Raw genomic sequence first — 14510 nt, forward strand, 5'->3', positions numbered from 1 at the left:
TGGCTCACCCCTGGACTGCGTCAACGCGCCAAAATTGACCGACCACTAACGAGCCGGGGTTGCCGGGCTCCCACGAACTCAAACAACTCAAATTCTTTTTTCTTTATACACCGTACTGCACGACTACGGGGAAATGCATATAGGTACTTAGTATGTAGAGACCTATCTACTTAGCTAACAAAAACAAATAAATACTAATTGACCGGGCAGCTACGCGACTTGATGTGACGATCCTGGCGCCTAAGCAAAGCGCTCGAGCTGAATGGAACCCAGCCTGGATAATGTCCGCGCTACAGTAGTCGGCTATAGGTCCCTGACCCTGGCCTTCGCTGTATTAGGGCGCCAGGTGCCGGTCAGGCACTCGAGATTTTGAATGCCGAGCCTGCAGCTCCTTGTCTAACCTTAGCTTCACTATCACTCAATTCATCCCTCATCCGGTGGTCACTTGATCAAGTTGCAATTCTCCAAATTGAAATATTTCCGGTCAGCAAAGTAAATTCCACATAAAAATTTCGGTTACTTTTTTTTTTTCAATCTCACCACCATGCGCACAGCCCTTAGACAATCACACTGCCACTTTTTGACTGGGAGCTGTAGCCAATCGCCATGCCTCTGCGGCAAACAAGGGGCTTAGAGCTTAGATCGGTTCTCACCTTGAGGGGCGATGCATCAGCCTTGGCAACAGCATTAAACCCTTCCTTATCCAGTTCTCAGCGCCCCGCTGTCAGGCAAGCAGCCAAGATGTCACCATATATACCTGTCTTGTCTGCCCCGGCTTTCAAATATGGGCTGACAGGGAAACGTTCTCGCGCAATACCCTTAATTACGCGACCAAACAGCAAGCAATTGCAGGGCAGTCAAACCACATTCTTACCAATTCGGGTCTGGTAAATTTACCATGGGGTCATCAAAGCAAAATCCAGAGCAGACCGGGGATACAGTACAGATGGAGATGCAGCCAACCGCGGACGTCGGGGGCTCCGAAAACAGCAATTTCGGCGCGGGTGACAACAAGCCCGAACCCAAAGCAGTCGGAGCAGGGGTTCCGCCGAGCTACGATTCTGTCCCGGAACCTAATTCATTCTCGGCACCCCAGCAGCATGCCGTTGCTCAACCACATCCGCAAGGCCCAGGAATCTCCGATGCAGAAATTATACAGCCATTTGCAATTAGTTCCAAGGATGGTGCCGAGTCCTTTATGGACATGAGGCTAGACAGAGACCCCGACTTTCTCGAGTCCAACATCAAAATCTGGGCTCAAAAGCCACCAAGCTTTTACATGCAGGTATGGCTAAACTTACTCGTTTTCTAACACATTAAAAGCAACAAAAAAAAAAAACAAAAATCATTCGAAACAAAGACACCAGCTAAAAACTCATGCCCCAGGTCCACGGAACCCACCTAGAAAGGCGCACGCGCAGAACCAACGGCCGCACCGAGACGCACACTGTCACCGTCACCGACTTCAACGTTGGAGTCCCACTTCACGGCTTCCTATTCGGCCAACCCCAGCCGGGCCAGACGTCACCGCCGCAGTCATTCTCCTGGATCCGCACCGTGGAGAACCACGAAAAGGTCCCCCGCGGCACCGTCCGCGCGATCCAGGGTCCCATGCCGCCCAAGGTCGAAGGCGACGTCGAGGAGCCGCCCAGCGAGGTGATCCCCAAGCCGACGCTGCAGGAGTGGTGCCACCGGTACTGCGCCAGCTTTGCGGGCCGCAAGACGTTTGTCGTGGAGCGGCGCGTCGGGGGTTTGGATATAGCGCGGCTCCAGGCCAACGCCATGGCCATTGTGCGCAGCACGGGTTACAGCGGCAATGTGAACATCACGTTTGATTCGTTTGGCGCAGAGGTCGAGGTCCTCAGCAGCAACAAGATAAATCAGTGGAGGCGGCTGACGTGGCTGCGCATAGTCTGCTACGTCACGTTCCTTTGGATATTCACCTGGCCTTTTCTGTACTTTTTCACCAAACGGTTCCACTGCGTTTACGTCGAGTGGCCGTTTTCGCGCATACGGAGTGACGGCTTCAAGGAGTACGTCTCGTTGAACGAGGATCAGATGCTGGAGGTGTGGGGGAGGGCAATGTTCAGCGCTGTAATGGCGCGCAGTACAGACATTCTCAACCAACAAGATTTGATCAATGCTCAAGCTGCCGGTGGGGTTGGTTATGGAATGGGTGGTCTGGGAAACAATATCAATCAACATTATGGATGGGGACGGGAGGGATGGGGAGGGAGTTCTTTCTAATCTCCAAAAAAAAGAAGAAAAAAAAAACAATAACAGCAATTATACCCAGTTGAATTATAGCATGTAAAGCAATGAGACATATCGAGTTTGCGCCCGGTAGTTACTTAAAAATCACCCCTGATTGACATAACGTGAATGAATATTACACTGCAGGATTGCTTTGAAGCACCCTTTGTAAGGTCCTCTGACTTGTTCCGTCTACCTAGGCCAGCCGCCCTTTGCTTCATTAACTTCCACTCAGATCTTCTGAGAGCCTTCAAGCTTCAACACAGACTGCAAATGCTCCTCCAGGAACGAGTTGAGCCACTCGGTCCTCTCAAGTGGTATCCCATGGCCAGCGCCGTCAAGGATCACACCAGTCTTTGGCTTGATGAAATCGATGAGCACCTTGCCGTGGGGAACGCTGATCATCTCATCAACGGTACCGTGCAGCACCAGGATACGATCCCTCCCAACGGCATCCGCCATTTCAGACAGCTGCTCACGGCTCTTGTAATGCCAGCCTATAGTTGCAAAAGTCAGCTTTTTTTTCTCTCTCTTTCTTCTTTTCATGATTCGAATAGATGGTTCCGGTTTTTGTTGTGGTGGGTAAATGGGATCTACATACCCGCTGCAATCAGCTGCAACAAGAACCCCGTGGTTCCGAAACGCTCCTTGTCAAGACGTTTGTGCATCTCCTGGGCCACGAAGCGCTGATTCATGGACGAAGCCGTATTAGCATTACAAATCATGAGAGGTTGATCTCGTGTATTTTTTCCAAAAAGAGAACAAAACATAGACAATGACAAAAACGAAACTATGCCTTGGTCCTCCAAAGCATAGATTTTTGCATCCTCAACCTAAAACAACCAAAAAAAAAAACATCAACTGACCTGGTAGTTACTATTGAACCTCAAATACTCCCCACCCTCGGGCATCTCGACCTTGGGGGAGTCCTTGGTCGGGACGCGAAACGTATCGGGGGCCTGCAGCCAGTCGTGGGCAAAGATGCGCTTGGCGCCCCCGCCGACCGAGACCTCGATGCCGCGGGGGATGAGCAGGGCGGCGCGGTTCTGGAGGTTGACGAGGAAGGAGTCGGTGTTGCGGATCTCGGCGGCGGTGGACAGCAGCGAGAGGCTGGCGACGCGCTCGGGCGAGGCGCACGCCACCTCCTGCGCGATCATGCCGCCCAGCGAGATGCCGATGACGTGCAGGGACTGCCGGTCCGTCCAGCCGACGTGCGTGGCCACCTCGAGCACGTCGAGCGCCATCTCCGAGGTCGAGTAGCGCATCAACGGGACGTCACTGTTGCCCATGCCTGTTTTGAGAGGGGGTTTTGTTTTGTTTTGGAAAGTGGTTAGTTGGGATTCTTTTTTTTTTTCCCCTTCATGGCTTGGTGATATACAATGGGTTGCCATGGTATTATTTTACCTCTGTTGTCGATCAGCAAGACCGAATATTGGTCACCCTTCTCGTGGCCAAAGTAGAAGGTTTGGCACTGCCAAGCTACGCTTTATCGGGGGGTTGCAGTATATTACTGGTCAGCCTTGATGACGTCCACCTATACACTCTGTTTCGGAACCACAGGAATACTGTAGACGGGTACCAACGCACCAGAAGGATCCAAGACCGATGATCATCTACGAATAGCCTTTTTGCTCAGTAATCTCGTCCTTGGAAAGCATGTAATTGCATGGCTACCTCATATCAATGGAATACTTTGTAAATCAATCAATAGCAATCGGGACTCAAAAAAAGAAAAAAAAAAAAAAAAGCCGACTTACAACAAGCTTGGTAGGTCCGGATCCGTGAATCTCCCAACCGATTTTGAACGGGCCCCCACGGCCCTCGGCGACGGTCGCGTGGCCTTTCTTGTGCGGCACCAGCTTCCATATCGCCGTCGAGTAAGCCGGATGCTTGAGCGTCTCTTCGACGGTCGGGAACGGGTTCGTCTTCTCCGGCATTTTTGGGGCTAGACCTGGAAGAATAACAAAAGAAAAGGAACTACAAAAAATCAAACAAAAAAATCGAACCGAATCCCCTACTATCAGCGCAGGAGATAAATCAATTGCAACGTTCGGGTCCTGAAAATTACGGCAGTTCACAATTTAGTTAGGGTGTTGTTGAAACAGTGAAAGATGAGGCCTTCGCCAATCGTTTCCAAACCCCACCCCATTGATCGTACCAATTTGTATGCGCGACCCAGATCGCCGTCATTTTTTTTGCCCCGTCCAAGCGCACTTGCGCTGAAGAACAGCCTCGGCCCCCAATGGAATGGTTACATACAACATGTGTCGGTGGCGTCCGGGATTGTCTCAACAAGAGGGTTAGGGTTGTTTGGAGCTACTACAAGCCATTCGCGGGAGTATACAAGTGCTAACAGGTCAGATGCAAAGCTTCGTAAGGTAACTTTTGTTTGGATGGAATCAAGAAACAGAAGGATCCTGGCAACCCTAGATCAGATTAAAATCTGGACTATTCTGCTGGTCAAATTCTCATTTCTTTAGCAGTGGGTTTGAGTGTCGAAGTTGCGCGGCATCGGTTCGAGTTTTTATAGGCTGCATAGCTACCTTATCTAAGGTGTGTGCGCTCTTTTTTCCGTGCCCACCTGGCAGCCTGGTCAATTCAGGGCCTCCTCATACGCACTGATTATGTTGTAGAAACTGGCCGTAACAATTGGCCAAAGCCCACCGCCTTCAAGTCGCCCCCTGTGCGTCTGAGCCAAAATGGGTCAAACAGCATAAGAATCCAAGATATTTAATTACAAAGGAAGGGCTGATTCGATAAAGTAGAACTTCCTGGAGGCATATTGCTGCGACCCCAGATTTCGAAGTATCAAGGGCTCTGACGGATTGTTTATAGGATGCGCGGAGGCGCAGTGACAACAGCCAGGACATGGTACATAGACCCCGAGCAGCGAGTCGGGTCATTTATGCTTGTGCTACAAAAAAAAAAAAAAAAAAAAAAGAAGAAGAAGAAATTCCAATGGATCGACTCTGTTGATTATCTGAAAAATGAATACAAAGTAAGTTTGAAGCGTTAAGCAGATGCTCGCGTTGGCACACTGTATGCAAAAGGCCGCATCCTTTGCAATGTCCAACGAAAAGCTTTCCCCCCATGACAATCTTTCAGGGGAAAAATACTTCAGAAATTTCTCAAATTTTGATCTTCATATGCGTTCTTAGAACCGATTCAGGATAGAGTTTTAATGCTGTCTGTAGGATTCGGAGTCCCTGAATGTCGATGATGGGATACTGGAACGACTTCCGCAGATTGTTTTGGCCCTTGATTCCCCTGAGAATTGGACGCTGCAGTACGACTGTAACCAGGTGGGCACCCTCCTGGAGATCCCCATGTGGGTAACAATTAACACGCACCGGGGACAATCAGCCAGGCTTGATTTTTTTTTCTTCTTTTTTTTTTATGAATACCGTAGCGCGAATTCCCTGTTTGTGAGTCTCATTGGAATGGTAAAGGCCGGATGATAAGTACGTGAAAATAATGCCAGGGTGCGGTAGGAGAACTTTGTACCTGTAGTCCCCTGTTCAACTTGCAAATAATGAGAAAAGGCGCGAAAAACCGGCAGAAAGCAATTTCGTGAAATGATTGATTGTTGGTCCATCGGTTGTTTTGGTGTTTTAAATGGCATAAATAACGGGAGTCGCCTTTATTTTTGGAACTTTGCATACAGTCTCTAGTCAACTGGCACCGCTGCGGCCGTCGGCAGGGTGGGTTCCGAATGCGCCAAGACAGACTGATATGTTGCCAAATTATACCCGTCAAGTGGGGGACAAAAAAAAGGGACGGCAAACAGCACGCAACTAACTATTGAGAATAAAAAAGGTAATTTACCAAAAATCTGCTTTGCTATAAAGTTTTAGACGATAAATAGGATACCGTTCTTACATTGCAAATACATTCTGTCTAAAATAACTATATGTTTTTTTTTTTTTTTAAAAAAAAAAATGCCGACTTAGGATCTTGTTTTGATCAGTTTTGGTAACGCTCACCCAATTTCTCCAGACTTTTTTTCTCTTTTTTTGTCCCCCACTTGCCGTGTAAAACCTTGATGATGAAAATATCATCAAAATATACACTAGGATGGAAATCAAACGCTTTGAAAAAAGATAAAAATAAAAAAGGAACTATACTACCAAAATGCTAAGGTCGCTAAAAGCACCAATTCAACGGTGAAATATAAATACCACGCGTTTCCGCGTAAAGGTTTGATGATAATTCTAAAATAATTCTCCATCCACATTTTTACTCAATCATCTACATTCATTTGAAAGTCTTTCTTTCTTTTAACCATTTACATTCATTCCAAAGTCTTCCTAAACCTCAACCATTTCGACTTTGACACTCTTGCAATCAAGCATTTATTTCATCGGCAAAATGCGTACTTCTACCATCTTTTGTTTCTTCGTTGGTCTGCTCGGCATGGATACCATGGCACAAACAACAAGCCGCGACCCAAGGACGCCTGCCGCAGGAGGTATCTGCTGCACAAATCACGGCGTAGCAGACGATTCTTACACTTGCAAAAACTCGACATTAAACTCTTACTGCGTAAGTGGACCCCTTTAGTTATAAGGCAAATCTATTGGTTTAATGTAATTGACATTATTCGTAGTGCATCAACGAACGGAACGACTACGAGGGCGGTGAGGGATCCAAGGGTGGATGTGATCGGTTCGATGACTTCCCTACGGGTCGTTTGGTCGAGAAGTACGTCACACAAGGCTGTGTATCCGGCAATTCGGGTGGATTTATTGGATGTGCCGCCTAAAGTGGTGATGGCACAAGTCTTATCCATTGTATCAACATCAGAGCCGCGCTCGATCAGGAGTTTTATGTATGATTGTGCTATTGTATACCTACCTAGTGGATCTGCCTACAAGATATAAGTTCAGCTAGCAGCTAAGCACGAGCCTGTCTTTCTCGGTCAGAGTAGAAACTGCAGTAGCACCATGGAGGCATTGCCCTCCAAGTATGGTATTACTGCCGTTTATAAGTCCCCATGAACCCCGTATACGTGACAGAGTGATTCAGATACCGGGCCGCGTGAGCTTTTGGATCTCCCACGCATACAACCGACCTTGTGTAAGGCCGTTGTGAGAGTATTGACAGCAGGCAAGCCACCTCTGTTTGTAACATCCAATAGTGTTCTCGTACTGAGTATCTAAAGTAGTCGTTCTTTTTTTCTACGCAAGGTCGCGCAACGGGTCGGTACAAGCCCAAGTCCTCTACATCAGAGGCTCGTAGGTTCGTAGGCTCGTGTGGTCGCGCAACCCGTAGGAGATGCATCCGAAATCGAGGATATACCTCCCCAGGCGGAATACACTAACAACAGGAGAATGCCGCTATGTTTTCGACTTGGACCCGCATCGCTATCCTTATTTAAAAGATCGTTGCCGCGTTGGTGTAATTATGGTTGCTGTTCCGGCACGCTCGGAGTATCAAGACTAGTACGATAGTATTGTTAGCCATCTATGTCGCAAGATTAACGGAGTCCAAAAAGAGACTGGTGTTAGAGAATAGAGATATGGAGGCTCTTGTGAGCCTGTAAGGCTTGGGCTCTGCGAACAACCTACCTGCTTTCGAATGTAGCAGAAGAATAGGGAGCACGAAACTGCCTTCAAGGCAATGACTTGGCCCGATGTGTCGTATTTCTTTCGCGAGCTCCCATTCTTGTAGTGAAACTATGTCTTCTGTTCCAACGTTTCCAAACCACTAAGAATGACACTATTGGCTTCGGCGGACGACCCGAGAGCAATCAAGTTTGTAACTCCCAGCTCTTGCGTCTGTGTAAGCCCTCAATGAATCGTAGTGACAATCAATCATAATGTGTGACCGAGCAAGTATGCGGCATGCCGTAAGCACTTTATTGATGTTATCTTTAGACTTCGTCACAGCTCGATTGCTCTCTTTTTTTACTGGCTCTGCCTCTGACCCTGAAGCTTGCGTAAGTGAAGGCCCAACCGACAAAGTTAAGCTAACTTCTCAGACAGTGGTATCCGCGTGTATTGCTCTTCGATATGATGGAAGCATCTATGCGTATACCCATTGTTAGCGGCCTCACGGGACATTGGAGAACAAACTGCATTATGATCTCTCCGTGCTCTTGCCTTCCAAGCTCAACCCACTGATACTATCGCCCGTGGTCCTGATATTGATACAGCAATGGCGCTTTTTTGAGTGGACAGTAATGATATGGATAGAGCTGCATTTTCTTCGTTTGGACTAGACCAGGTCTCTGTGTGTTGTTATTTGGTGTTGTTTACAGCACCTTTGGTTGGTTCCAGACAGACTTCCTTTCTTTGGTATCGTTAGTCCAGGTAGCAAGGGTCATTACTGTGCTAGCTTATGAATAGACTTGGGCAGTTCTCATGATTTGAATGATGCTCACGTACAAGTTGAATCAGTGGAAGAAGAAGAAACTGATGACCGCATTGTAGTATTGTCTCTTATGATGCTATCACGCCCTGCTTGCCGGAACAAGAGATCTCAGCAGACCGGGGCACATTCTTCATCTAACTAGAAGCTATGTCTCTTGTCGACTCAGTTATGATAACAGCTCTTGCCTAGATCTTGTCAGCCTGACAAAGGTGTTATTTGTTCCTTCTGGATGTCATTATGCAGTTTCTCAAAAGATGTATGTTCTTCCTGCCGCCGGTGCGCGATGCATCTCCATCTCTCAACAGGGGCGCTTCTTTCTCCAAGGCACATCGCGTATAGCTTGGGTGTTATCGAAGCACAATGACTGCTATTGTTGACCATGATAACCATGGTTTGATGTGAAGTCGTCCCTTGCCTGCCCCCTTCTCTTAGAAACGCATAGCGTGTGCTAGTCCCTACCTTCTGGTAACTTGACCATTGTCGCCTTCTACTGAGGCTGATAGTTACGCCGAGGTGTTTCTTGGTATCTTTCGAGGGTCAAATTTGTGGGATGTACATCGTTTCAAATCTGCAAGTCTTCAAGGGGTCTGTTGTTAGCAGTCGGGCCAGCCTGTAAACGGGTAGTCATCTAGTGAGCTCGTGAAATAATCAAACATTGCCCGTTTCACGAGCTTTCCAGCTAGATTAACGTCGTTGAAATATTGGGTAGGGCTTATCTCTATGAGCTTTGGCTTGTAATTGTAGAAAATAAATGTTACTGATGCGTGAAATTCAAAGGAGTGATGTGGTGATAATGTTAGTTATCTGTCGTGTAGGGGATATCAATGCCGGATTACTGTTTGGTGCAAAGGGAATAGCTCGGGAGCTCTTGGTGGAGGAAGCTTAAAGATTGTTCGAGTTGGCTGTGGGGTTGTCTGGCTAAAACAGGAAAGTTATCGTTAGAACGGTTTGGCCCAAGAGTAAAAGGATCAATAAGTTGGGGGAACACTTGGTCCGGGAGACGTGGTGAAAGGTTGAGAATGAACCTACGCAGCCAGAAAAGCATCTTTCAACTATCTACCCTCTTTCTGTACCGTTTGTAGCTACTTGCCGGGGGTCTGCGTTGGACAGTTGTTCTGATTCATCTTACGAGTGGCATGGTTGGCGGTCATGTTACTCACAGTGCTCAGGGGTGTTGGAACCTGTGGTGCCAACTTGGAAGGCTTGGCATCCAAACGCACGAAGAGGAGACGCTTTTGCTTCTAAATGCGATACGACTAAGGCGTGGGCACTGCTGGGGGAAGATAGAAGGGGGAGTGTTCAGTATGATCTTTACGGTTCGGAGGCTACAGCACACATCACAGGGCACTCTTGGATTCTTCGAGGCACGTCCGGCGAGGGGCTCTTACATAACCACTTAGTGATAGGTATCAATGGAATGCTTGCCAGGTCGTTAATAATGTCATCATTGAGGAGGGGTAATTCGGTCAGTTCATACATATACTTCAACGAGGTGCCTGCTCGTTGCCCCAAGCCCTAAGCGGTAAAGAAACCTGAGGCAGATCCACGAAAGGTTTGGTTCAAGTTTGGATCCCTTACTGATTGCTTGCAGACCTAGGTCTAATGACCCACGTAATTTTATTTGAGGTGAGGTGATCTAGCTGGTCGCCCTGTCTACAAATATCAAACTCGAATTCGTCACTTCCATCTCACAACTCTTCACCTCCTCGCCTCTACACGTTCCAAGCAAAGTTTCAATCTGGTGATAGCATCAACAAAATCAAAGCTCCGACTAGACTTGGTAAGTTTATCCTCTCATCTGTCCTAGTCTGTTTATCAGATTCCTCATCGTCATCTCATCCCTACCCTCTTCTTGATATCGACTAGACTCGTCTTTCCGTCAGTCCCCTCTGATCAAGGCGAATCCTCCTTTGTCAAGTTGGGATGTTGACTTGAACAAGCAGTCGATATTCAATATCATTTCATGGCATCATTGCAGTCTGCTTGTAACAGCCTTCCTTTCCTCTGTCCACCCCTTCTCCCACTCCCACAGCCTCATCTTCAATCTGAGATTTGTATCGTGATCTTTTGACGGTTATTAACTGAGTTCTTACAGAGCCCTTTGATCAGACAGAGCCTACGGCAACCCATAACCTTTACCTTACTCTGTTTATTCTTTTGTCATTTTTTATCTATCACAAGTACCCTTTGAACGTCAAGTTCCAACAGCTTCGACAACAAGCACCAGGACCGTTTCTTTTCTGCCTCCCTCTGTCTTCTATCACCATGTCTTTGATCCGTGACGACGAGCCTGAGATGGACAACTACTCAGATGATGAGATTCAGCAAGACGACATGTTTGATCCAAACTTTGTCGATGACTTCAGTCTCCCGCAACGGCCGCAAGAACAAGCTGTGTGGGAAGATGATAGACTCATGAACATCGATCCGAACCTGGACCCCCCTCCCACTGAGAGACACTTCCAAGACACATACGAGAGTATACTGGGAGCTCAACGGTCAGAAGAGAACGAGTACGGCATCGATCCTTACTTTGGCGGCTACCACGGTTACGATGGCCACATTGATGGTGGTAGCGAAACTGCTGTTGAGAACATGAACGGTTGTGAGTCAAGCTTTTGGTCAAATCATAGACCTCACTCACCTACCCCTACCCTGCCCTACTTGCTTATATAAACAATATTAATTATAATTATAATTATACAGTTTCACCCGCCACTGTCAACCCTCAGGAGGTGGCGCCAACTTATGGATTCCCAGACGAGCTTCAACAGCTCAACGACTTTGCACAGCCACAGCAGCATGGACTTCCCCCGGGCGCGTTTGAACTGTCAGGAGCAAACGCGGAAGATGTGCAGTGGGCTGTCGACCAGCAAACATCTATGACGAATCTGCCGCCTTCGATCCAAATCTATAACCCTGATGGTCAGCTGATTACAAGCCCTACTTCGTTGCCTCAAGATCAAGTCCAACTTATGTTTGATGATCCAACAATTTCACTCAGCCTTTTCCCAGAGCTGCAGGACTTTTTGTATCTGAACGACGAAGTCGCTAGCAACAACACGACTCTTCCTGAGCTACCCGTTCAGGACCAGCAGCTTCTTCAAATTCCTTCTTCGTCTTCTTCACAGAACGAATCTTCTCAAAGCTGGCTCTTGCGCCATTTTCCTCATCTTTCAGCAGCAACGATGGCTTCATCTGGTAACGGTTCATCTTCGCCTTCCTCAGTCTCAACAGAGTCCATCACTAGTCCTATGGCTCAAGATTTGGACTTGCTTGTTGGTCTTTACGACGACGACCCGCCTCTGAACCCATCTCCTGGCACTCAAGCTACCGCCGAGAACAGCACTACTCGTGGCTCTTCTGGACCCAACTCTGGACAGAACTCTACGCAGGACCAGGCAAACCCAGAGCAGCCGATTCGACCCGTGAATGCTGGCAACCTTCGCCCCAACTTTGTTCAGAATCTTGCTGGCATTGGAACCCCTCACCAGACAGAGATCTTCAGTGTTTACATTGTGCCTGGCCCCAACTCCCCTCCTGAAGCCAACTGCCTCGTGGAGCACCTCACTCCGGCTCGAAAGAACGATGCCTCGAAGCCTGTGCTTTTCCTTCATGGTGACCACCATACTGGACAGGTAAGTTTTCAGCTCCATCTCACTTTCCCCTCACCCTAATCTCACTTTCACCTCACCCCAATCTCACCTCTGGTTCAACTCCCATGTGACATCCGCCCTTTACCCATCTTACACCACATCAAGTCTCTTCATGCTATTTTTTTGGTGGAAACATGTACTAACACAGCCTCACAGACCTGGAAGTACCTCCCCGGCCAAACTCAGACCAACGTGTCTTGGGTCGACCACTTTCTCCAGCAGGGTTACACTTGCTATGTCCCTGACATGCCAATGAGCGGCCGCTCCATGGGAGCTTATTTCGTCCGAGACGACTTTCGCGGCAAGGAGCAGAAAGTAAATGCCATCGAGGGAGAGCTCACTTCACCTCGTGACAACCTTTTCCCGCTGTACGACACAGCCAGGTACCACGTAAGCTCACCAAGTTCCCTGTCAACAATCTTTTGTGGCTTGTCCAAGATGCTAACCAGCCCATCCCTTTTCCAGTGCCAGTTCCCAGGAGCTCAGCAAAACCCTTCAATTGTAAGTAAAACCCAAACACAATTAAAAGCTCGAGCAGTCCTTTACAAGTGGACCACAAACTAAAACTTTATTATTTTCTTTTTTTTTCACAGGACCAGGATACCGCCGGCCTGCGCTATGACCCGTACTTCCTCAACTACAAATCCTCCCGTGTCCCGATCTGGAACACCTCCGAGGAGAGAGTGGCTTACGGTGCCGAAGCAGTGTCAATGATCCTCGACCGCATCGGAGAGCCCACCATCATCATTGCAGAAGGGTCAGGCGGCGTGTCGGGACTCATCGCAGCCGATCGCTTCCCCGAGAAGGTCGCCGGACTGATCCTGATGGGCTACCCGTACGCACCATTCGCGATGCCCTTCCAGCTGACCAAGTTCGACAACGGCGTCGGCAAAGTGTACCACAACGACACGATGGAGGAGTGCACCGCCCTGACGAGCGGCCTGACCTCGACCGACCTCCACTTCGACCCGCCCTTGGCCCTGATGCAATGCCTGAACGTTGTCAAGACGTACTCGGACGAGGACAAGAAGGGAGCATACTGCTTCCTGCAGGACGCCGACAAGCCGGTCCGCAAGCTCGTCAACGTCGCCAAGGTCCCCGTCCTGGTCGTCACCCCGGAGGCTGGCAAGAACTCGGCGTTCGACTGGTCCATCGTGTCGTTCCTCCGCCAGGCGGGGGTCGATACCGAGTGGTACAAGTTGGCGCGGTTCGGTCTGCTCGGCAACGGGCAGTTGATGTGGATGGAGAAGAACGGGCAAGAAGTGGCCAAGCTTCTCCAGGCCTGGATCGTGGCCAACACCACCACCACCAACAACAACAACAACGACGTCGCCGCCGCCGCCGCAATCCTGGCTGTCCGGCCGGACCAGGTCGCCCTGGCCGACCGGCGCGAGGAGGAGGTGCGCGGGATCACGGCGCGCGAGGCGGCGCGGTACGAGACCGCGGTGGAGGAGAGGAGGCGGGCCTGGGCGAGGCGGGAGATCGCGCCCCTGGTCCAGGCCAACGCCGACGCCATGGAGTGCTTCTACTCCTGGCTGCCGGTGTTGGACCTGGCCAGGGCCGACTTCCAAGCCGCACAGGCTGCCGCCGCTGCCGCCGCCGCTGGTGCTCCTGCTGCTGGTTCTGGTGCTGGTGCCGCCGCTGCCCCGTGATTGGACGGGGGGCGGTGGGGCGTTCCTGGAGTTTTTGTCTTGTGGGAGTTTTGGGGGGGTGCCGAAAGGCAAAAAAGTTTGTATAAATTTGTATAAATAAATGAACAATGGGGATTTCTTTTTTTTTTAACAAACATTACATCCTATGCCGTGATCCATCAAGCTGCCCAGTAAAACGCACGTCCAGGTTGGACAAGCTGGAAACAACTCCTGGTATCTGCCTGGCTTTGTCAAAGGGTGCAGCCACAATCATGAGACTTCATCCACATACGTAAAACTTGCAGTTCGTGGAGGTCCAGACTGTGTAAATGCGTGAGGATATTTCTGAACGGGCTCCTTTGGCCTAGTCAGGCTACAGATCACTTTAGCTTATCCACAATACATTACCTTTGTATATCTGCAACGGCGGTACCTTTTCTTACTTGGAACAAAGCCAGTACGGAATGGCCGAGCAAGCAAGACACATGTAAGAAATATGCAGCTTCATAGTACAAGTGCTCCCAACCCACGGCCCGTGGAATAGAAAACACCATATGTAGTTAGTTGGCCGACGTTCCATCACAAAAGCGCCCCCCCC

At 49.1% G+C, this 14510-nt stretch overlaps 4 protein-coding genes across 4 annotated transcripts; 3 read left to right on the forward strand and 1 right to left on the reverse strand.

The window, feature by feature from the left end:
• Positions 1–769: 769 nt before the first annotated feature.
• PgNI_07655 (uncharacterized protein) lies at positions 770–4491 on the reverse strand. Its single transcript, XM_031127665.1, has 7 exons — positions 4011–4491; positions 3841–3866; positions 3658–3737; positions 3120–3544; positions 2855–2939; positions 1384–2750; positions 770–1282 (listed from the first exon to the last, which is right to left on the reverse strand). The coding sequence occupies exons 1-6, from the start codon at positions 4188–4190 to the stop codon at positions 2485–2487; spliced, it is 1062 nt and encodes a 353-aa protein (XP_030980514.1). The 5' UTR covers positions 4191–4491; the 3' UTR covers positions 770–1282; positions 1384–2484.
• Positions 899–2247, forward strand: PgNI_07656 (uncharacterized protein; the record flags this gene model as incomplete). The annotated part of the gene is made up of 2 exons (XM_031127666.1): positions 899–1285; positions 1387–2247. 2 exons carry the CDS (start codon positions 899–901, stop codon positions 2245–2247), a joined length of 1248 nt encoding a protein of 415 aa, XP_030980513.1.
• Positions 4492–6494: 2003 nt separating the features above from the next.
• On the forward strand, positions 6495–7140 carry PgNI_07657 (uncharacterized protein). Its single transcript, XM_031127667.1, has 2 exons — positions 6495–6795; positions 6860–7140. The coding sequence occupies exons 1-2, from the start codon at positions 6622–6624 to the stop codon at positions 7013–7015; spliced, it is 330 nt and encodes a 109-aa protein (XP_030980512.1). The 5' UTR covers positions 6495–6621; the 3' UTR covers positions 7016–7140.
• Positions 7141–10890: 3750 nt separating this feature from the next.
• On the forward strand, positions 10891–13933 carry PgNI_07658 (uncharacterized protein; the record flags this gene model as incomplete). Its single annotated transcript, XM_031127668.1, has 5 exons — positions 10891–11230; positions 11332–12263; positions 12438–12671; positions 12747–12782; positions 12875–13933. The coding sequence occupies 5 exons, from the start codon at positions 10891–10893 to the stop codon at positions 13931–13933; spliced, it is 2601 nt and encodes an 866-aa protein (XP_030980521.1).
• Positions 13934–14510: the final 577 nt, after the last annotated feature.

The sequence above is a fragment of the Pyricularia grisea genome (genome assembly GCF_004355905.1).
Source record: "Pyricularia grisea strain NI907 chromosome Unknown Pyricularia_grisea_NI907_Scaffold_4, whole genome shotgun sequence".
Lineage (NCBI taxonomy): Eukaryota > Fungi > Ascomycota > Sordariomycetes > Magnaporthales > Pyriculariaceae > Pyricularia > Pyricularia grisea.